At 42.4% G+C, this 24,046-nt stretch overlaps 1 protein-coding gene across 1 annotated transcript in view; it reads left to right on the top strand.

The window, feature by feature from the left end:
* Positions 1 to 24,046, top strand: part of SLC9A4 (solute carrier family 9 member A4) — a 58,680-nt gene that overhangs the window by 8,392 nt on the left and 26,242 nt on the right. Inside the window, exons 3-4 of the mRNA XM_055241817.1 lie at positions 21,242 to 21,501; positions 23,040 to 23,257. Of these exons, the coding sequence (XP_055097792.1) occupies positions 21,242 to 21,501; positions 23,040 to 23,257 (478 nt within the window). The remainder of the gene's footprint in view (positions 1 to 21,241; positions 21,502 to 23,039; positions 23,258 to 24,046) is intronic.

Genomic DNA, 24,046 nt, shown 5'->3' with positions numbered 1-24,046 from the left:
GCCTGGACTCCAGACTGTCATAGGATTCAGAGATTTCATTTCTCAGTGTCTGGTCCTCAGGCCATGTGTTTCAGCATCACACTGGTGGGACTGATGAGTCTTCAGATGTCCAGTCCCATTTCACACCCTCTGACCCAGACTGTCTGGGAGTTGAGCCTAGAAACCTGTGTTATTAAAACCTCAGATGACTGCTGAAGTTTGAGAACTATGGATTTACTGCCTTTAGATTGAGAGAAGCTGATATATGTTGATATAAAGTGATGATACACCTAGAACAAGGACCATATCCATCTCCCCAGACCACACTGGATTAGTCTCTGAGATCCCCTTTCCCCAACCCATTCCTTCTATAAATACTGTCATACTTTCAGTTTTGTTACAAATGAGTAAGTGTCCTTGTCTGGGAATCCATTCCATCTCTTAAGGTAGCCCCCCTGACCCATGATATGTCCATTTCCTAGTCATCTCCCAGAGATAACCTTCTTTCACTCAGATCCAAGTTTTTTGGAGGTTATTTGGTTACTCTCACCCGCACTACTGACAATGTCCCGGAGGGTGTTCATCTGTGACAAGACCAGGGACACCCCTTGGAAGTCCATTCTGAAGTAATTATTCAACCTCTCCTTCATAAATTATTACAGAGGTCAAGACACTACTAGATAAATACCATCTCTTTAATTTTCACAGCATATTCTTTATTCATCAAAAACTCAGATATAATCTACAAAAGTTATTGCCAAGGAAGAGTCTTTATCAATTACCAAGGAAAGCATTTGACTCCTTCCTCGAGCTTGAGAATCTGACTTCCTCCTGAGTTGTTTCTAGATTTCACATGGAGAGCCAACTCCGGCTTGGTTTCTGGTTGGGGTTTCTTTGTTAGCAACATGTGTTTGACTTCCCCAAAGTTTAATTGCTTGGGGGAGACATTTATAAGAATGATCATTTCAGGATAAAATTATAATTTTCAAGCGACCGGAGTATCTGCTGAGGACACTGTTGTGACCTCTGCTGGGCAGAGCTGCTGTTGCGTTGGCTCCGTGGAGTTGCCCACACGTCAATCTTGGGCCACTCTATGGTCACCCACAGAACAGTGAGTATTAAGTGTGCGCTGGCACTGCTGGGTCCCTAAGTGAAACCAGAGAAGCCCCAGGGCCATATTTAGAACACAGCTGAAAAGGAACGGGTACTTGCTGCTATCCAGTTGTATTTTGAGCTAAGGGCCTTGACCTCACCCTTTCATTGAGGAAGAAGCCTTCTTGGGGGAAGCAGTCACAGGCATGCCTTTTCGGCAAGGAGGCTGAGTCATCCAGAAGGTGGCCTGTGATTGTGGGTTACATGTGACAACGCTGCAGATCTTCATCCACGAAAGAGTTGCCTTCCCACCAAAGAGAAGAGGTTGCTCCCAACAGTCGAAATATTGATGAATCTGATTCTCCAGATCTCTTGTCCCACTTTTTTCTCCATCTTGCTGAATATTTTAGGTTATGACACTAATCACCAGAACACACATGCGCTTAATGGTAGGCAAAAGGAGGGAGACAAAACCCAGATAGCTTTAGTGTCCTCACCCACCACCATACACAAATGGTTATAACGTGAAAGGATGGATACAAGAATTAGCTTGACCTTAGTAACTATCTCACCATATACAGCATACATGTATACATATATATAATATACACAATATACACACACATACACATATATATACATATATATATACAGAAAAATATCTAATATATTTATATATTAACATATTAGCATATATATTAACATCATGTTGTACAGCTTAAATATATACAATTTTTTATTTTAAAAAAAGGACGTTTCTAAAATTGCATAAACAATATCCCTAATTAAATCTCATGGCCAAAATCACAGCAGGAAGACAGGTGCATCTACTATGTCACTTTTGCATTTATTAGTGTTTTATTAAATCCTTTGCTTTTACTAAGAGGCATGACCGAGGGCCCTTACTTCATGAATGAAGACAATAAGGCAAAGGGGGTTAAAATAAACTGCACAAGGACACACTGCCTGAACAATGACAGAGCAGACACGGGTGTGCACAGCTCTCCCTCCTCCCAAACTTTTTCCTTTTTTCCTTATCTTTTGAATTTTCCACTCATGGAACTGGGAGGGACAAGAGAGAACCCACTTGCTACCGATGAGGAGACTGGGCTGAAGTCCAGTGAGTGAAGCCAGTGTTCTTTCTGCAAAACAGTGTGGCTCGAGGCAACATTCTGATCCTGTTGTGCCTCCTCTTGCTGTAAAATTGGGATAATGACATTCTTCAGCTCATAGGATCACTGGAAAATTTATATTCAGCTCTTAGCAGAGTGAATGCCCAGCCTGGAGTACACACTCAATGAATGCTGGCCATGACTTTGTACTGAAACAGCTCCAGGACACTGTTTAGTGGTTGGCTCATTCTGAACAAGCAGCTGATTTTAAATATGGCACCACCTCACAGATGGGAGGGCGGATTGTTCTTAGATTTATAATCTGCCCTCGTTTTCTTGGATCAGCTTGCTGGATAAGCAACAAAGTGAGGCCACCAAACTTTCTATCACCCCCAGCTCCTTATCTCCTCTACCTCATCAGAGAGGTCAAAGGCCCAGACAGGCCAGGGCTGAGGCTGGAACCCAAGCCCAAGCAGCCTGACTCCAGGGTGTCTCTGCTCTTGACTGCCACCTGGTACTTCCCCTTTTCCTCATCCCTCTCTGCCCTCCTACTCTTGCCCCCTCCTCTGGTGACATCTTCCTGGCTCTGGATGCCACTTTCTAGGAGGATAGTGGGAGGGGAAGCAGAGCGAAATGTTCTGAGCACTGGGCCAGTCACCTTGATGGGTGCTTCATGCTGTTTTCCTTATTTAAGCCTCATGGCACCTTAATGAAGTGGCGATAGTACACAGTGGTTAAGGACGGAAACCCCCTGGACCCAGACTGTCTAGGTCCACATCTCTGTACTGACCCTTCTCGGTCCTTCAGGCCTCTTGGGTGACTTAGCAGATCACCATGTGCCTAAGTTTCTTCACTGTCATTTTTGTTATAAAGACACAGATTATCATAGAAGTCATTTATCTATTCATTCACTAGAGTTTATTCTATGCAGCTCAGTATCCCAGAGACAGAGTAAAAAGTCATACTCACTGCTTTGCCCAGCCAGCAATTCCCTTTGGGTGAGGCAATCAGTGGCAACAGTTTCTACCAAAGACCATTGACCTTTCATGCAGTTTGCCATTTGCCCTCTATTTATTGTGGATTCTTGCTGCTAGCATTAGATCCTATATCTCCTGATCCCTCATGCTAGAATTCCTTTGCCCTCTTCTCTTCTCATCTGTCTGTCCCTGTAGCAACATAACTTTGCTGGCTAGTTGCCTGTTGGCTCTCTTAATTTCTCTCCATGCTATTCCCTCCTGCAGTCACAGGACTCAGCATCTAGAATGGAGCATTGCAGAGGGGCTGAGTCAAGGGTTCTAGTGGAAGAACGAATGCAGCGGGAAGAGTGAATAATGATGAGGCAGTAAGCAGTGGGGACTAGGAGAGGTGGGCAGGGGCCGTGTTGGCCCTGGGGCTGGCCTGCTGCCCAGGTCTCTGTTTCCAGTGACTGAAGCCCTCTTTCCTCAAGCCCCCAAGAGGGAGCAAACTGGGGTGATTTTCCTCAAATTAACTGTCACCACCAAACTTCAGAGTTGCTTCCTGAACCTAAACGCTAAGGGTGGGATAAAATCAGGGGCAGGCATGGGCAGAGGGAAGAGTCCCAGGGTCCTATCTCTCCTTCCCCACACCTTGTCATGCACGTGTCCTGCACCCCCACTGTCCTGGCCACAGGGCACATGAGGGTGAACCACGTATCCAGCCTATTCATTTGAGGGCAAATTTTCTTTCATAATTCTTCCTGCTTTATATTTTCCTGCCTCAAAAGGGACCCTTACTCTATTACTTCTTATTCAAGACGTAGTAAAGCATAGCCAAAAGCATGGATGGGAAGCTATATGCTTCATTGCAGGTCCTGACTCCACTCCTTGCAAGCTGAGTGACTTCGGTGAATCACTTACCCTCTCTGGGCCTCAGTTTCCTTTCTGTAATATGGAGATAGGGTTGATGGAGGGTTAAAATGAATTGATACATGTAAAGCATTTAAAATAGCACGTGGCACAGAGTGAGCCCCTGTGATTGGCGTTATTCATCCAAGTCCACCTGCATGAGTACGTTTGAGCCACAGAGCTCTCCTGACACCCTAATGATGCCACATCGTCGTGTCTGTCTATCTGAACATTGCAGTCTCAGCTTTTCCTAGAGAAGAGCTATATGTGCACTTGAACAGAATCTTGAGGGGAGAGTAGGCATCTTTTCCTTGTCTTCTTTATATTTCCTTCCATTTTATTCTGATTCCAAGGATGGGAGCCAAGAGGAGATAGCTTTACCAGGAGACAGTTTCCTCTGGCCAAGAATATAGGGAGCTCACTGTGTATGGGGGGCATGGGCCTACAAGTTGCATGATCTTGGGACCCAATCCTTTGGTGCCTCAGTTTCCACATATGTAAGATGAGAATGATTAATCTGACTCCAAAGGGTGATTGTGAGGATGTTGTGAAATGAGACTCTGGATGCCTGGCTCAGGGCAGGTGATACGCAAATGTCCCCTTGCCCTTCCTGTGTGCCAGAGTTGGGTCCACACAAGAACAACCATCTGCCAGGTGTCTGTCAGGCATAAAAATGGAGATTATGCCTAAACTTCAGGCAGAAAGGGCCATGCAGCCTTGATTGGTTGGCTTTGGGTGCCTGGGGAGTGAATTCCACAACCCTGCAAAGTCTCAGCAAGTACCTTATCTGTGAGGCTCTCCCCTGGGGCTGCTTCTGACCTTCTGTTGGGGAGGGCAGGAGTCTGGTGCCCACCTAGCCCAGACATGGGTCCCAAAGGATTCAGGCATTTGCCTTCAGACATGCACTTTCAGCCAAAATATTTGGAAGTTTTCATGGTGAACTTCTCAGCTCACAGCTGGTGTGTGTGTGTGTGTGTGTGTGTTTGTGTCACAGGCACAGGGAGAAGTAAACCGAGCGAGAGAGAAACAGAGAGAGAGAGATACAGCAACCACTATGGCTTGTGATGAAGAGCTTGGACTTGGCTGGGGAGGTGGGAGGACCTGGGAGAAGTGAGGAGCAGATCAGTGCAGGTCTCAGTAAATGAAGGAGAGTGTTGCAGGGGGCAGAGGTTCACCAAATCTGACTCCTAACCTTCCACAACAGGCAACCCCTTTACTTCCTGCAGTTGTGGAGTCTAAGCCGCAGACTCGCCCTTTAAGGAGCAGCCTGAAGGGTGTAGGCTAATCCTTGGGAGGCATGCTAAAACAGGACAGGGCTGGACGGGCACTGTATTATTTCACTGCAATGCCTCCCATTTGATTCATCAAACACTTGTTTGGCTCATTTTCTTCTGGCTAAATAAACAGAATGGTTGAAGTTTGAATTGTACAAATTGGCTTTCAACTAGACTACACTGTGAGCTACCTAGGAGTAATTAGAACTCACTTCAGGTCACAGGCACAAGAAAAAAGAAAAAGCCTCTCTGGTTATCAAGTTGTCTTTTCTTTGTCAGGAGGTGGGGTTGAGCAGCTATGGACACGGATTTGGAAGAGAAACAGGGAGAAAAGCAATGTCTCTTTAGCTTTTTAGGGAGTAATCAGAAAGAGTGCAGAAAAGAGCATGGGAGAAGTTCTCTCCTGCCAGCCTTGCTGAGTGCCTGGGATGCAAAAGCAAACAAGCTTCCTCTCCTGCCTTTGAGGAGCCGCAGCTATGAACACATGACTTATTTCTTTTTGTTTGTAAATTATTCCTTTTAACCATGGACCTGCTTGTTCTGTGTTTTCTTAGAACCCTTTCTAGCCACAGAGAATTCCTAGGAGGTTGCATAACACATTAATAGAAATTCCTGACTTGAGAGAAAAGTGTAGAGCTTCAAGCACAGCCTGGGGACTTTCCTAGTCCTGTGGTTTTCAACAGCTGTCCCACCCCCAACAACACTCGTTCATGCATCCTTAAGGGTCTGTGGGTGTGTTGGGCTGCAGTGGGAAAAAAAAACATGCCTGGTGTCACGTGTAAAACCCCATGAGTTGGCTGTTTGGGAGGTGCTGGCTGACAAATAGTTTCCTTATAGCTTCCTCCATGGTTGCATAAATGGATGACATCCAGCAGAACCTGTTACACAGGGCTGGATGGGAGCACTAGATCCAGGCGATGGGTGAGGGAGGAAGCCATTGACCCTGCCTCCAGGCTGGGGTAATCCATACTTTCCTCCTTACCCCCCAGGACCAGCTTTGGTTGCTGGTGAGTAATAGGTTAATACCACTGAGAGAGCTGAGAGACCATGAAATCTAATTCCTTTTTTTTTTTTTTTGAGAGGGAGTCTCGCTCTGTCGCCCAGGCTGTAGGGCAGTGGCGCAATCTCGGCTCACAGCAAGCTCCGCCTCCCAGGTTCACGCCATTCTCCTGCCTCAGCCTCCCGAGTAGCTGGGACTACAGGCGCCCGCCACCATGCCCAGCTAATTTTTTGTATTTTTAGTAAAGACGGGGTTTCACCGTGTTAATCAGGATGGTCTCGATCTCTTGATCTCGTGATCCGCCCGCCTCGGCCTCCCAAAGTGCTGGGATTACAGGCATGAGCCACCGCGCCCAGCCTGAAATCTAATTCCTTTATGTTAACAATTAAGTTCAGTCGTGTCTGGTGGAGCCAGAGGTCCCCTGAGTTCTAATCCTCCATCCATCCATCCATCCATTCATTTATCAAAAAATATTACTGAGCTATTACTTAGGGTCAGACACTGCTTGTTCCACTAAGCCAGAGCAATCTCCCTCTCAGAAAAAGCAAATTACAGAGCTAGTCTTTAGTGAGTTTAAATCTATCACTTACAACTGATGCTTGCTTTTATGGCTAAAAGAGTTTTGAAGTTAAGTGGCTTTTAAACTACCTTTTGTATCATGCAGGTGAACTGACACTAGATGGTGAAAGATAGTCCTAAAGTCATTTGCTTCAAATTGATGTGGGGAGTGAAGGAGGAGAGGGATTTGCATAGACTAAGGGGTGGTAGACTCAGGCGGGTTCTTGGATGGCACCATGGGTGAGGAACAGGTGTTGGTGGAGGTGGATGATAGTATTAGGTTGGTTTTTAATTGTTGAGCCTTAGAAACCTACAGGCAATTGAAAGAAATTGTTCAGCAGTTATAGAAATGAAAATCTAGATCCTGGGCCAGAGCTTAAACAAGATGCATGTTTGGAAGTCATTGGCAAGTAGGTGATAATTGCAGCTATGAACTATGGCAATCCTCCATCTTTCTTCAAGTTCGGAAGAGTTTCAAACTTTTTAAATTGAAAAAGAATTCCTTAAAGAAATGTCATTGCTGTGCACTAGGTCAATAAACAGGATTTATTGATACACATACTTTTCTCTCATCCTCATTACATGTTCTGACGTCCATTCAGTTCACCAGCTTGGCCTCGGTTCGCTGAACTTGGAAAGAACGAATGTCCAGAGATCTCAACCCCATGAACATGGATGAACACCTTGTTTTACTTCCCTATCCTGGGCTTCAGGTCTTTTTTTCCCCTCATTTAGGAGTAAGGTAAAAGAGCTTCCTCTCTTCTGCCTTTTACATTGTTATGCGAGCTTGCTAGTTAATTGCTGGTCTTCTTAGTGGGTTTCCTTTTGTGGTTGGAGAGTCAGAGTAGGTGGTTGCCAAAAAACTGCCCATGACAGAGTTTACTATGCCAGAGCTCCTTAATACAAGCTAGAAAATGAACTGGGTTCATCATTTAATTTTTTGAGTCAGGTTGCTGACTACAGGTCTTTATGATATTCTTTGCATTTTTCCATTATCTGGCATGCAGGAAAGATTATTTTTATTGTATTATGTTGTGACTCTTAACTTCCAATGTTTTTCTTTTTTTTAACTTGACAGTAAAACAAATAAAGGGTCAGTAATTAGGCTTTTTGTTTTAAGAAACTGAGTTATGGCAAGCTCAAGCAGTGAAGATTAATTATAAAGGTATGCAAGGCAATGAGGAAGACCCCTCTAGGGCTGCTGTAATAAAATAGTGGAGATTGGGGGGCTGAAACAACAGACTTTTATTCTTTCATATTATGGAGGTTGGAAGTCCAAGAACAAGATGTGGGCAGGATTGGTTTCTGTTGAGGCCTCATTCCTTGACTTGCAGGCAGCTACCTTCTTAGCTTTGTCCTTATGTGGCCTTTCCTCTGTGTGACCCTCCCTAGTATCTCTTCATTTTCTTATAAGGACACCAATCATATTGGATTAAGGCCCCACCCTTATGATCTCATTTTAACTTAATGACCTCTTGAAAGATGCTGTCTCTATATGCAGTCACATTATCAGGCACTGGCAGTTAAACTTCAACATACAAATTTGGAGAGGGGGGCATGATTCAACCTGTAGCTGACCCCTCAGGAACCCAGGAATAATAAGTGCTTTATGATGAAGTGTCACAAAGGTTCATCTAGAACCAAGCTGCTTTTAGGAATTTCAGAAGCAAGAGTTCACAGATCTTTTACCATCAGGATGAACTTGATTATGCTGTATAATAAGTATCTCTCCAAACCTAAATAGCCAAAAACAACAAAGGTTTATTTCTTGCTTGTACTATTTGCCTTTTGCTAGCCAACAGGTCTCCCCCTTCTTAATGGTTACTCAAGGTCTTTAGCTGATAGGGCAGTTTACCATATTGAACATTGCTGGTCACTGTGCTGGAGGAAAGAGAGATTTCTGGAGGGTCTCACCTCAGCAAGAAAATGCTCCATTCTGGAAATGACATATATCTCTTCTATTTGAAACTGTCTCTTGTCATTCTTTCTTGAGAAAAAAACAAACAAAAACTCTCAAACTCAAAAGTTGGCCAGGCGTAAACACATGGTGACAACCAACCTCAAAGAGACAGAAGTGACATCCTACAATGTTCCTAGAAGGGAAAGAAATATTGGATAAGCAGTACTAATAGCTATTACATTGTCATTTCAGAGCCTCATCAGGAATGCATTTGGTCACTCACTCACACTCTGCTGCTTTTCAATTGAATTTTTTTATTTCTCTTCTCATTTGTATTAATGCATTTTTTTTTTTTTTTTTTTTGCTATTAATGAATACCCGAGACTGGGTAATTTATGAAGAAAAAGAGGTTTCATGGACTCAAGTACCACATGGTTGAGGAGGCTTCACAATCATGGCGGAAGGCGAAGGAGGAGCAAAGGCACATTTTACATGGTAGCAGGCAAGAGAGCATGTGCAGGGGAACTGCCCTTTATAAAACCATCAGATCTTATGAGACTTATTCATTATCACAAGAACAGCATGAGAAAAACCCACTCTATGATTCAATTACCTCCCACTGGGTCCCTCCCATGACAAGTAGGGATTATGAGAGCTACAATTCAAGATGAGATTTGGGTGGGAACACAGCCAAACCATATTGTTTTACTGCTGTCCCCTCCCAAATCTCATGTCCTCACATTTCAAAACCAATCATGCCTTCCCAATAGTTCCCCAACGTCTTAACTCATTTCAGCATTAACTCAGAAGTCCACAGTCCAAAGTCTCATCTGAGACAAGGCAAGTCCCTTCCACCTATGACCTTGTAAAATCAAAAGCAAGTTATTTCCTTCCTAGATACAGTGGGGGTAAAGGCATTGGGTAAATACACCTGTTCCAAATGGGAGAAATTGGCCAAAATGAAGGGGCTGCAGGCCCCATGCAAGTCCAAAATCCAGAAGGACAGTCAAATCTTAAATCTCCAAAATGATTTCCTTTGATTCCATGTCTCACATCCAGGTCATGCTAATGCAAGTAGGTTCCCATGGTCTTGGGCAGCTCTGCCCTTGTGGCTTTGCAGGTTACAGCCCCCACCTCCCCCACCACCCTGGCTGCTTTCATGGCCTGGTTTTGAGGGTCTGTGGCTTTTCCAGGTACAAGCTGTCATTGGACTGCCGTTCTGGGGTCTGGAGGCATCTGGCCTTCTTCTCACAGCCCCACTAAGCAGCACCCAAATGGGGAGTCTGTCTGGGGGCTCCAACTCCACATTTTCCTTCTGCACTGTCCTAGCTGAAGTTCTCCATAAGGGCCCTGCCCCTGTAGAAAACTTCAGCCTGGACATCCAGGCATTACCATACATTCTATGAAATCTAAGCAGAGGTTCCCAAACCTCAAATTCTTGACTTCTGTGTGCCCACAGGCCCAACATCCTGTGTAAGCTGCCAAAGCTTGGAGCTTACACCCTCTGAAGCAATGACCTGAGCAGTATTTTGGCCCCTTTTAGCCACAGCTGGAGCTGAAGCAGCTGAGACACACTGCACCATGTCCTAAGGCTGCATAGAGCAGGGGGGCCCTGGCCTCAGTCCAGGAAACCATTTTTTCCCTCCTAGGCCTCCAGCCATGTTATGGGAGGGACTGCTGTGAAGGTCTCTGATATGTCCTGGAGACCCTGGAGACATTTTCCCTATTGTCTTGGTGATTAACATTCGGTTCCTCATTACTTGTGCAAATTTCTGCTGCAGGCTTGAATTTCTCCCCAGAAAATGTTTTTTTCTTTTTTACCTCATAGTCAGGCTGCAAATTTTCCAAACTTGTATGCTCTGCTTCCTCTTGGATGCTTTGCCTATTAGAAATTTCTTCTGCCAGGTACTGTAAATCATCTCTTTGAAGTTCAAAGTTCCACAGATTTCTAAAGCAGGGGCAAAATGCTGCCAGTTTCTGCTAAAACATAAAAAGAGTTACCTTTATTACAGTTCCCAATAAGTTCTTCATCTCCATCTGAGACCACCTCAGCCTGGACTTCGTTGTCCTTATCATTATCAGCATTTTGGCCAAAGCCATTCAACAAGTCTCTAGGAAGTTTCAAACTTTCTCACAGCTTCCTGTCTTCTGAGCCTTCCAAGTCTCTTGGAAGTTCCAATCTTTCTTGTCTTCTTCTGAGCCCTCCAAATTGTTCCAAACTCTGCCTGTTACCCAGTTCCAAAGTCACTTTCACATTTTTGGGTATCCTTATAGCAGTACCCCACTCTACCTGTACCAATTTACTGTATTAGTCCATTTTCATGTTGCTATGAAGAAATACCCAAGACTGGGTAATTTATAAAGAGAAAGAGGTTTAATTGACTCACAGTTCCACATGACTGGGAAGGCCTCACAATTATGGCAGAAGGCAAAGGAGGAGCAAAGGCACGTCTTACATGGTGGCAGGCAGGACAGCATGTACGAGAAACTGCCCTTTATAAAACCACCAGACCTTGTGAGAACTCACTCACTATCATGAAGACAGCATGGAGGTAACCATCCCCATGATTCAATTACCTCCCACCATGTCACTCCCCTAACACATAGGGATTATGGGAACTACAATTCAAGATGAGATTTGGGTGGGGACACAGTCAAACCATATCACCACTCCAGTTAGCTTCCATATCATCCACTCAATTATCCTTTCCCTTCTCTTAGTTTCTATTTTTCAGTTTTTCTGTCCCACAACTCATAGTTGTTCATGGTCCCTCATTGTCCCTTAATCTATCTCATTGTATTTCTCTAGTCATTCATTCCAAATCAGTTATGTTTGTGACAGAAAAAACAGTTACCATAGCTGCAATCTGGGCAGAGGGTTTCACCTCAGACTACTTCCCAGACCCCAGTCTATAGATAGACTTCTTGAGGGTCTGTCTACTCTCACCCTTGAGTAGATCCCCTGTTAAAAGTAATGTAGTCAAATAAGACTACCCCTTCCTCAGATGCTATGTCATAGAAGTTACCCTTACAGGGATCCATGTGCATGGTGGGGACCATAACTATCATGACTATGAGGGTTGGTGGTCACAAAAAAATGCAATTAATTATGATTAGGGCCTCAGCTATCAGTGTCAAATGAATCCATACGATTTAATATTATGACTACAAAGAGCCTTCTTAATTTGGTTCTTAAGGACAGTTAAAAGTCAGTACATTTAATGAACTGACATGGCTATAAGGTTTCTTTATTTTATATGAAGTGGTATAATGTTAGTCAAAAGAATACTGTACAAAGTTAAGGATGTTACTGTAGAGCATCACTAAACATGATGCAAAAAATTTGGTCAATAGATAAAATTAAAATAGAATTCTAAAAAGTATTCAGTAAATAAAAATGAATGCAGGAAAAGACAATAGACCAGGAGCGAAAGGGAAAAGAAAAAAAAAATATAGTAATATGGTAGATCTAAACCTAACCATAACAATATTACATTAACTGTTAATGGACTAAACGCTCCAATCAAAAGCCAGAGATTAACAGAACTGATTATAAAGCAGGGCTCAAATATATTCTATTTATAAGAAATGCAATTTAATTATAAAGACATAAATAAGGTGAAAGTAAATGGATGCAAAAAGATAAACCAAGCAAACAATAAGCATAAGAATGTTGATTTGGCTACGTTAATATCAGTTAAAAGATATAAAGATAGAAAATATTACAAAGATAGAGAAGGATCTATCATAATGATAAAAAAGCTGACTAGTCAAGAATGCCTAAAAATTGTACATGTATATCCACCTAATATTAGTGCAACAAAATACATGAATTAAAAATTGAAAAATTGAAAGGCAGAAAATGACAATTCCATAATTTTAGTAGGAGATTCTGATACCTTTCTCTTAGGAAATGATACTAAAATTAAGTAAAATATCAGCAAGGCATGGAGAATCTGAATATTATCAAACACCTTGCCCTAATTCCTATTCATAGAATATTATGCCCAACTACTGGATACTCAACATCATTTTCAAGTGCTTATGGTATGCTTAATAAAAATGGCCATACATTTGACAACTAAAGAAGCCTCAATAACTTTAGAAGCCTTGATACCATACAGAGTATATTTTTTGTACACAAAAGAATTAAAAATATATTTAAAATATCTAGGAAATTCTTAATATTTGGAAATTAAAAAACAAACTTCTAGATGTTTCATGGTTCAGGAAAGAAAATAACATTTTAGATATCTTTTAAATAACATTTAAAAGTACTCCCAAAACAGAAATACTTTGAAGTGAATTTAACAAAGATATGCTAGATCCTTTCATTGAATATTATACAACATTGCTGACCGGAATTAGAAGACCTAAATAATGTCACATTCATTAATGGAAGAGTAAACATTTTTAAGGTATCAGTTTTCTCCTATTCGATCTATAGATTCAATAAAAGCCAATCAAAATCCCAGAAAACATTTTAGTAGAAATTGACAAAGCTGATTCTAAAAATCTGTTTGGAAATGTGAATGACCTAGACTACATGAAACAATGTTTAAAACTAAAGAACAAAGCTAAAAGACTTATTTGATGACTTACTATAATGCCATGATAATTATAATAATTATACACAAATGACAATATTAATTAAAGAATAGAGATATAGACTATGAAAGAGACTGGAGAGTTTAGAAATAGACTTACATATACATGCTCAATTAATTTTTGGCAAAAGAACTAAGGCAATTCAATGGAAGGCAAAGTCTGTTCAACAAATGGTACTGAAAAAATCTGGTATCCATGTGGAAAACATGAAAATCACCCCTAACCTCAAGCCATATTTAAAAATTAACACAAGATGTATCATAGATAAAATGGAAAAGGTATAATTATAAATTTCCTGGAAGAAAACATGGAAGTTTAATCTTTATGACTATAGAAACAAAGACTTTTTGACCTTGGAGTAGTCAAAAGACAGGAAAAGCACAAATTAAAACACACACAAATAAGAAAAAGCAATGAATTGGATTTTATCAAAGAAAAAAATGCTCTTCAAAATGCACAATCAAAACAGCAAGCTATATATGAAAGAAAACATTCACTATACATGCATTTCACAAAAGACATAGAGAATATGGAAATAATTTTAAATAATTCTAGTTCTCAGTAAGGCTATAAACAGCTCAATTAAAAATAAAAAAAAGATTTGAACAGATACACAATAAATGATGACATATTCATGGCCAGTAAGCACATGAAAATATGCACAACATAGTAATCAGGGAAATGCAAATTAAATCACAGGGAAATGCCACCCATCCATTCAAATGACTAGAATTTAAAAAACTGACAATATCAAGTGTTGCCAAGGATATGGAGCAACTGGGAATCTCATACATTTTTGGTGGTGTTCTACAGTAGATAGGGTTTGTCCAAATCTACCTGAAAGTCCAAGGAAGCTGAGAGGCAGAAAAAAGTGATGGATATACCTAGTTTTTTAGAAATAAACATTTAGCAGAGACAGGAACAGAAGCTATGCTTTTGTCTTCAGCAGTGGTGACACAATATGGTGGAGCACCGTGCCTTTAGCTCCCAGACCCAGGGCTTATATACTATAGAGAAGGAATGTGTAGGACAATTGTAGGGAAAGGCAAGAATGTTGTATAAATCTGTCTATGGGCAGAATTTATGGGCAAAGTTGCTTGAGCTTACTGTACTTACTTTACTTACTATAAATCAAGGGCACAATTTATAGTATGTGCTTTTACAAAAAGAACAGTAGATAAAACAGAAATCTTAGAGGCATTCCCAGAACTGGGATTAATCAGAAATCAACATGGTGGATTAGCATCCAAGATGAGGTTGCTTTAGGCTCCACAGGTGGGTATATAAAATGATATGATGACTTTGTTTTGTTTTTATTCTATTTTTGAGAGAGAGTCTCGCTGTGTTGCCCAGGCTGGAGTGCAGTGGCATATCTCTGCTCACCTGCTGACTGCAATCTCCATCTCCCAGATTCAAGGGATTGTCCTGTCTCAGCCTCCTGAGTAGCTGGAATTACAGGCACATGCCGTCACACCCAGCTAATTTTTGTATCTTTAGTAGAGACAGGGTTTCACCATGTTAGCCAGGCTGGTCTTGAACTCCTGGCCTCAAGTGATCCACCTGCCTCGGCCTCCCAAATTGCTGGGATTACAGGCATGAGCCACCATGCCTGGCCTGATATGATGACTTTGAAAAACAATTTGGCAGTTTCTTAAAACTTTCACGTGTCTACCATACTACCTAGCCATTGTACTCCTAGGTATATACGCAAGAGAAATGACAACATAGGTCTACAAAAAAGGCTTGTACATGAATGTTCACAGCAGCAACATTCAAAGAGCCAAAAACTGGGGAGTTGGGAGTGGACAAATACTCATTAACAGGTAAATAGGTAAATAAATGAAGAAAATATGCCATAACCAGATAGTGGAATACTACTCAGGTATAAAAAGGAAAGGACTGCTAATATCTGCAACAACTTGGGTAACTCAAAAACATCATGCTGAGTTAAATAAGCCAGAAAAAAAGAGTTCATAATTTATTATTCAAACTATATAAAATGCAAATTAATCTATTGCGACAATAATAAATTAGAGATTTCCTGGGGCCGGGGTCGGGGAGAAGGATGGACTTCAAATGAATGAGGAACCTTTCAGGGTTCTTGGGATTGTTCTGTATCTTGACTATGGCAATGGCTTTATAAGTATCTACAACGCCCAGAATTCATTCACTTTAGATAGAGTTTATCATATGTAAGTCTTTCCTCAATAAAGTTAACAAGAAAAAAAATGTCAGCACATTTGGAATTGACTCTTCACCTCTGCTGAGCCCTGGTCGAAGGACTAATGTTTTTAGTCATTGTGTGAGTCTCTGTGTGTTAAAAGGGCTTTGCAAACTTTTACGATGGCATCAGCTAAAGGATCATCATTATTATAATGTTGGAAGGCTTGGAGAATCTGTTAAAGATAACGCAGAAGGACCGTTTGCTGAGACAATGAGTGAAGAGGAAAAATCTAACCTTTTTCTCCATGGGGCTGTGGACATGTTTGAGATTTAGCATTGGCTAAGCTTTTCCCTTCAGTGTATAAAAGGTACACACACATTATTGTGACTTGAAATGAACCCAAAGAAAATCTTTTGTAACTATAATGTTACCCAGAGCCTGGTAATTTGAAAGGTAAGAACTGTTTTTCGTTCAGTAGTAAGGATTGTGATTGTAAATGCAGTCTTCTTAATTATATGTACTACTTTAGCTTCTGAAACTGCCATGGCATCTTCCTAGCAGGGCACACTGGTGTCCAGAGACAAGGCTGGCCCAGTTGACTTTCCCAGGCCATTGGGACAGTCTGGGTAGCTACTAATAAACTAACAAGCTATGTAAAAGAGTTTTAGTTTGTGGCAACAATATTCAAATCTTTGAGTCTCGGTCATATTCTCTGAGTTTCCTTTGGATTTGAGAGTCAAATAAAGAGTCAGGTTCCACTTAACCTCATTCAGACTTTCCTTTTCTGGGATTGTGGGGAGTGTGTGACTCCTCACTGTGGCTTCACTCCTTTCAGTGTGAGCTCAACTCCAACAGTGCAATGCTCAGGCCTTCTCAGACCCATATGTGGCAGAAAGTGAAATTGGATTAAACAAACTCACCGAATCAAGACACAACCACTAAGATTCTTTTGGATTCATTCAAAATCATACATCACATTTTTTTTTCAAATACTCAGCGCAGGTGTTCTTAAAGCATGGCTTCAGTTTGTTTAAATAAAATAGACCAGGATTTTAACAGTTTTGTAAAGTGTGACTGATACACAAACACACCAATAGATGTTGTCCAGGTCCTTCATGGATCAGACACTCAGAGTGCATTAAATATACAAGAGTTTTACTAGAGAAACTCCTGTGAGGGAAAATGAGGAAGAAGCCCAGGGGGATGGGAGAGCCCTCAGGTCACAGTGCAGAGTGATTCCAGGGGAAGGAGAGAGGGAAGGACAGAAGTTGGATGGGACTGTCTTTGCTGCATTTCTTAGAGAGTTTATTAAGCTCATCAGGAATCTGCAGGCTACAACACGTATCCAAGGAGTCCTTTGCCTTCCAGGAAGGGGCCTATCTCAGTGTCCCTGCCAAGCTCAGGCCTTAGCTGAGAGTGGCAGATGGGAATCCCTGCAGTTAGAGATCTGAGGGGCTCTGACTGCCCCAGATAGAGAGATGTATGATAGACAGCAGATGGATAGATGATATATAGATGGATAGATAGATAGCCAGATAGATAGAATTAGGAAATACATATCTGTAGTAGTTTTCTCTAGGAGGGATTGTGGGACATTTGTGGGGGTTTCCCTTTGCTCTTTTGCTTCTGGACAATTTCTACACTTTTTCTTGTTTATTCTTAACCAAATTCGGTTTAAGATTTCTGCAAGTCTTTCTCTTTTTAAGTAATTCTTTTCCTAATACGAGAAATTCACAATGTTCATGGTATGTGTGTGTGTCTGTGTGTCTGTTGTATGTGTCTGTTGCTTGTGTGTCTGTTGTGTGTCTGTTGTGTGTGTCTATTGCATGTGTCTGTATGTTGTGTGTGTACTTGCTTGGACCCATTGGCACCAAGCTTTCTGATTCTTCTTCATCTTCCCCAGCTTCCTCTCCTCCCAGAAAATACACTAGAAACTTACCTCTGAGGGAAGAAGCCAAGCCTATTATAACCTTCTGCCCACATTCCCTTATCTAACCATGCTTATTGGCTACTGGTTACTTATTACATTGAACTGTGAGCACTAATTCATACACTCAAAACCTGCATCCTAGGCTCTCTTAAGAAACATGATTGAACCATTTGGGAAATAAGCCAGAGTTTAAGACCTTGTAAAATTCAAAATAAAATTATCTGTGCTCTGAGAGATTTATAACGAAAACTTCTAGTCTGTAATACAAGTTAATTTCACGGTAGGGTCATTTTGTTTATAAAAGCTGTACTGGGTGGAATAGTGTCCCCTCAAAAATCCATGCTCACCTGGAACCTCAGGATAGGATCCTAATTGGAAACAGTGTCTTTACAGTTATCCCTATTGAAGGTGAGCTCACACTGGACTATGGTGGGCCCTAATCCAATGCCTGGTGTCCTTCTAAGAAGGTGATATGACACAGAGGAGACACACAGAGAAGACCAGGTGAAGATGCAGGCAGGGACTGTAGTGATGCCCTCTCAAACCTAGGAATGGTGAGGACTGCCGGCAGTCACCAGAAGAAGCTCATAAGAGGCAAGGAAGGGCCCTCCCCTAACGCCTTCAGAGGGCGCATAGCACTGCCGACATCTCAAGCCCAGACTTTTAGTCTCCACAAAAGTGAGAGGATACAGTTTTGTTAATTTGAGCCACCTAGCTTGTGGTACTTTGTCACAGCATCCCTAGGAGAGTCATGTAAGAGTCAAGGTGACAGAGCCTTATTGTAGAGGTGCTCGTGGACAAAAAACTCATTAGCAGAGGGCCACTGTGCAACCTCCTGGTGTGCCCTCCCCGGTCAACAAAGTGCATTGGCAAAGAAACATCCTAGATGAGGATTGATGGCACCTGAGCTACTTCGAGGCATGCCTCTCACTGCCAGCTCACATTCCCAAGCCCAGAGCCACTCTGTATGATGTTTGATATCTGCACATAAGGGAGTAGCAAAAAGTGTACAGTTACATGGTGACTGCAGCATAAATATGTCCATCCCATAACCTCCTGCTGCTTTTGCTTCTATCTGTCCCTAGAGGACAGCCTCCCTCAAACAAACATGAGGCATTCTTTAGAAGGGAGAGCAAGGAGAAGGCCTTTGTCATCAATGCACTCTGACTGTTCATGATTATGAACAAACCAAGACAGCAGCCTAGGGACAACTTTGCACATGATCAATCATTTACTGCCAACCTCTCTGTGGAAAAGCAACAATCTTTTTTTTTTTTTTTTTTTTTTTAATAAGATAGAGTTTCGCTTTTGTCACCCAGGTTGGAGTGCAATGGTGCAATCTCAGCTCACTGCAACCTCCGCCTCCTGGGTTCAAGTGATTCTCCTGCCTCAGTCTCCTGAGTAGCTGGGATTACAGGCGTCTGCCACCAAGCCTGGCTAATTTTTTTTTTTTTTTAAGAGATGGAGTCTCGCTCTGTCACCCAGGCTGGAGTACAGTGGTGCAGTCTCAGCTTACTGCAACCTCCACTTCCTGGGTTCAAGCAATTCTCCTGCCTCAGTCTCCTAAGTAGCTGCGACTACAGGTACATGCCACCATTGCTGGCTAATTTTTTGTATTTTAGTAGAGATAGGGTTTTACCATGTTGCCCAGCCTGGTCTCGAACTCCTGAGCTCAGGCAATCTGCCCACCTCAGCCTCCAAAAGTGCTAGGATTACAGGCATGAGCCTAATTTTTTGAATTTTTAATAGAGATGGGGTTTCACCACGTTGGCAAGGCTGGTCTCGAACTTCTGACTTTGGGTGACCCACCCATCTCGGCCTCCCAAAGTGCTGGGATTACAGGCATGAGCCACCATGCCCAGCCAAAAACAATAATCTTTTATCAAGAAGGTGATGTTATGGGGAATCAGCAGAGGTCGGGCTTACAGAGGACCTGGAGGGGCCAGAACTAGCTAGGAAAGGGGCTGGGGGAGGAATGGCTTCCTGCAGGCTGCAGACCACAGCAAGGGGTCAGTGTGCACACAATGCAGTGTGCGGTTCTGGTGAGTCCTGAGGATGAAGCCAAAGCCAGAACCCAAGGGCTGTCAGGTCACACCCAAGATCAGTGGTGACACTGATTGTCACTCAGTGGAGACACTAACTGTCTCCATAAGGAATTTGATTCCCATCTTGGAGAGATCAGAGTCAAGCAGAAGGCCTGGGCGAGCCTGGCAGGGTGCAGCATGAGGGGCCACAACCAGAGGGGCAATGAGAGCCAACTGTGAAGGAGACGGGGCATCATGAGTTCTAGAAGGTCCATGCAGTCCATCTGTGCTTCTGCAGCACGCAGAATACCATCATGGCCACGATTCCCTTGAGTTTTAGCTTCCGTCCTCTGCTCTGATTTTTTGCATTTTTCCTGGTGTAGATAGATGCTAAGAGGCATATACTGTGATTTCGCAGGACTCTTCAGGGACTGATATTCCCAAAGGTCTTCATTTTCTGCAGAAATCTTTGTTCAACTCTTCTCTATGTCTCATTACCTGCACAGCTGCTGCCACTTTTCAGGAGCTAGGTCATAGTTCTGGGCTGTGGAGGGGCATGAAATAGTGATAAGTAGATCCCCGCAGCTTCAAAATAAATGTTGAAATAAATAGAGAAATAATAGGAAAATTCAGAGCGTGTGTCACATAGGCTAGAGTCGTTTGGGGGATTCGGTGAAATGATGTGTATGGAGGGTATAACGGTCTAGGTGCAATCAGGTAAGATACTCCACACGATACGTTAAATAAAAAATGTGAATGCATTATAAAATGTATGAACTATAATAAAGGCATAACTATAAGATATAAGGAAACTCTCTATGTGCCCTAGGGCTGAGGGAGGGCCCCCAAGGAAGGACACGCTTGGGAGGGGTTCGCCTCTTACTGGAGGAGGTGTGGACTGGCCACTGGGTAGCAGAGAAGTTGGCTGCTTTAGCTAGACTGGAGCTGGTCTGGAGTTGCTGGGCAAACAATCGACCACCCTCCGGAAGGCAGGCAGGGCCAGACATCAGCCAGCAATCTGGGGCTGCAGTGGGAGCCTGCACTTGGGAGATGGGAGAGAATCTTCAGAGGAGCAGGATGCATGGGAGGACGGGGAGAAGGCTCTCAGAGGGTAGGCTGCTTGGGTGGAGCCCTGGGCCACAGACATGTGGCACATGGGTCATGCTGGGGCTTTTTGCAGACAGGTTATCAGCAGGCAGAAGCCGCAGGGTTGCATAGGGATCATTTTCAGGGCCTGTGGCTGAGGCAGGATCCGCTGGATTTCCTCACACCCACATGGCTGACTCTCCGCACAGGCCCCAGAAAAACTGCAGGAAGGCCCTTCTGCCTGCACCTGAATGTCCCTTCTAGGCCCTTTATGGACAGAACTTAACTAGGTGCTCACTTCAAAGAAAAAATGCTTAAAGGAATTCCATTGTCTATTATAGAACACAAATGGAAGGGTACATTTGGAGTTCAGAGGCAATAAATTAACTGCCACTGAAAGCTTAGCAAAGAGACAGGCAAGTAGTAGGTGCTCAGTGATTGGAGGTTGTGAGTATTACACTTTTTATTCAGTGAAATTGAATACATCTAAATTTTTGGGAATACAGTTAAAAGGCAGTCATCTTAGTAATTTTGTTGTGTAGTTCATTTTTGTCTGTTACTTAACTAGACACAAAGTTGAGAATCTGTATGCAAAGTATTCCTAGTTTCTATTCATAATTCATATTTGTTTACTCTCTTTTTTGCCTAGGTCTTATACAATATGTTAATTGCCTTTACAAAGATGCATAAATTTGAAGACATAGAACCTGTCGACATTTTGGCTGGATGTGCCCGATTCATCATTGTGGGGCTTGGAGGGGTATTGTTTGGCATCGTTTTTGGATTTATTTCTGCGTTTATCACACGTTTCACTCAGAATATCTCTGCAATTGAGCCACTCATCGTCTTCATGTTCAGCTATTTGTCTTACTTAGCTGCTGAAACCCTCTATCTCTCTGGCATCCTGGCGTGAGTACAAACCAAGGATCAAGTCACATAGTAATAGAAAGTTTAGGACCACATCATGTGAACCAGGCATCTGGGAAAGACATGACTAATGACGCTAACCCTCCAACATGTTGCAGGATTTAGGAGCTTCTGAACTTTTATAAAACCTGATTCAGGTTCTTTGTCAAACCAACGTTCTCTCCAATGTCTGCCTTCATCTTCTTCTTGTGATTTGCCTGAGGAGGAAAGCATAGCAATTATCATGTCAATTTAGAAGGCTCAGGAAAGCTGGTACAGAGAAGATCTGGGGAAACTTCAACGTTGAGTTCTCATCTCAGTAGTGTGTTTTTTTCCTTGAAATGTTTTTTTTTCTTTTGAGACAGAGTCTCATTCTGTCGCCCAGGCTGGAGTGCAATGGTGCAATCTCGGCTCACTGCAAACTCCGCCTCCTGGGTTCATGGCATTCTCCTGCCTCAGCCTCCTGAGTAGCTGGGATTACAGGTGCCCACCACCACACCTGGCTAATTTTTTCGTATTTTTAGTGGAGACGGGTTTTCACCGTGTTAGCCAGGATGGTCTCGATCTCTTGACCTCGTGATCTGCACGCCTTGGCCTCCCAAAGTGGAAAAGTTAATTTTAAAGTTGAAGAAAGCCATGCACGAGGGACAGACATTCCTGGGCTCTGCCTTCTGCCGTGCCCCTCAAACCACATCACGCAGCCATGACTCTTCAGTGTGGGATGAAACTAGGCAGATGGGATAAGACTAGAAATCTACATTTCTTTGCTCTAATGAAAATATTTTTGAAATGCTTATCCTTATGTCCTTGTATCCTTGAGATGTTACCTTTGAATGAGGCTTCTCAGCTTGGCTTATTAGATCTGATGATGTTGTTTTCTGTACGGCATTATCTTTCTTTCCAGCTATTCAGGCAGATACATTTAATTTTATTGTAGAGAAATACCTCTTTCAATTAAATGTAATAGTGTAAACTCTAGGCATCTGTCACTTTCCCACCTGGAAAATGATCAAAATTTCTAAGACAAGGCAAGTTTCTTTCTCTTTCCCATACTTGCTTAATGACTCTAGAACAGAAATATTTGAAATAAAGCCAATAAAAAAGACCCTTGCATTGTCTTAGAAGTTTTGATCATTTATGGTTGGATTGGAGGAAATGATAACCTTGCTGAATTATTCTGTTATTTTGGTTTAAGGCAGAGTAAAGTAGAGAGTGTGAGTTGGGACTGACAAACTCTTCATGAAGAGGGCAAGAAAGAAGCATTCTGCATTGCGTGTGCCCGTGGGAATTATGTGTCCTTTTATTTCACTGTGCCACGCCCACCTTCCCATCACATTCAACCTTACCTTGTAACGATCTCTTAGGGAGGGAAAAGAGGGAGAAAGAAAATCTGTGGAAAATCTGCAGCCACAGAAGGGAATAAGGGAGATATCCCTGCATCAACACGGGCTTCACGCATCTGTGGCATTGCCTGTGGGGAGGGCGTTTTGTGGAGGGGGAAAACCTCATGGATTTTCTCTGAGACTCTGCTCCTTTTGTAGAATCACAGCCTGTGCAGTAACAATGAAAAAGTATGTGGAAGAAAACGTGTCCCAGACATCATACACGACCATCAAGTACTTCATGAAGATGCTGAGCAGCGTCAGCGAGACCTTGATCTTCATCTTCATGGGTGTGTCCACCGTGGGCAAGAATCACGAGTGGAACTGGGCCTTCATCTGCTTCACCCTGGCTTTCTGCCAAATCTGGAGAGCCATCAGTAAGAGACGGCAGGGCTCCAGAGTCTCCGGTCCTGCTGCATTTTCAGTTCTCTTATTCCCTTCCGCCGTGTTAAAACTGGAGGACTGAGTAGATGTTAACTGGTTTTACCAGTTAGGGTAGACTAGGCACCTGGTCATGAGCAGGAATGTTTTCTGTTTGTTCCCTCAGTCAGCTCAGAGTAATTAGTGGTTGATAAGGTTCTGCACTGAAGCAAGTCTGGGGCAAGGAGTATTTTTTTAATTGAAGGAAGAACTTTCACATCTACCTATTTAAATATAATTCAGTCAATGGAAAAATACATGTTTGTTACTTTTTATTTGGAGTTGCACCAATGTTTTTGGTTCCCAAGACCAACATATCCCTTGCGCTTCACTTCTTTGCAGATTTGTATCCTCTTGCTCCTTAAATCAGATATGGATTATAAACTGTGGGCATTTATTTACACTTTCACTATAGGATAAGTGAGATCTTACAAATTGTATTCTATGGAAGACAAATACTGATAGAAAACATCCCCCTAAATAGTATAGGTGGTTTTATTTGAGTGTTGAGTGCATGAATGTGTGATATATAGCAAACAAAAAAATCAGGAAGTGAATATTTTTAAAAGAGCTTTGTATTAATTAGTAAGAACAACTTTAGAGTGTAACTGGCATCACACCTATAACATGTAACTAATCTTTTAAAATGAGAACTAGTGGCTGATGATTTATCTTGTACATTTATGTTTCAAGAGCTAGAAAAGAACATTAATCACTGAACTACAATATATGTGTTGCCTTTTGAT

The sequence above is a fragment of the Symphalangus syndactylus genome, chromosome 14 (genome assembly GCF_028878055.3).
Source record: "Symphalangus syndactylus isolate Jambi chromosome 14, NHGRI_mSymSyn1-v2.1_pri, whole genome shotgun sequence".
In the NCBI taxonomy this organism is placed as follows: Eukaryota; Metazoa; Chordata; class Mammalia; order Primates; family Hylobatidae; genus Symphalangus; species Symphalangus syndactylus.
This window is presented reverse-complemented; position numbering and strand designations above follow the sequence as displayed.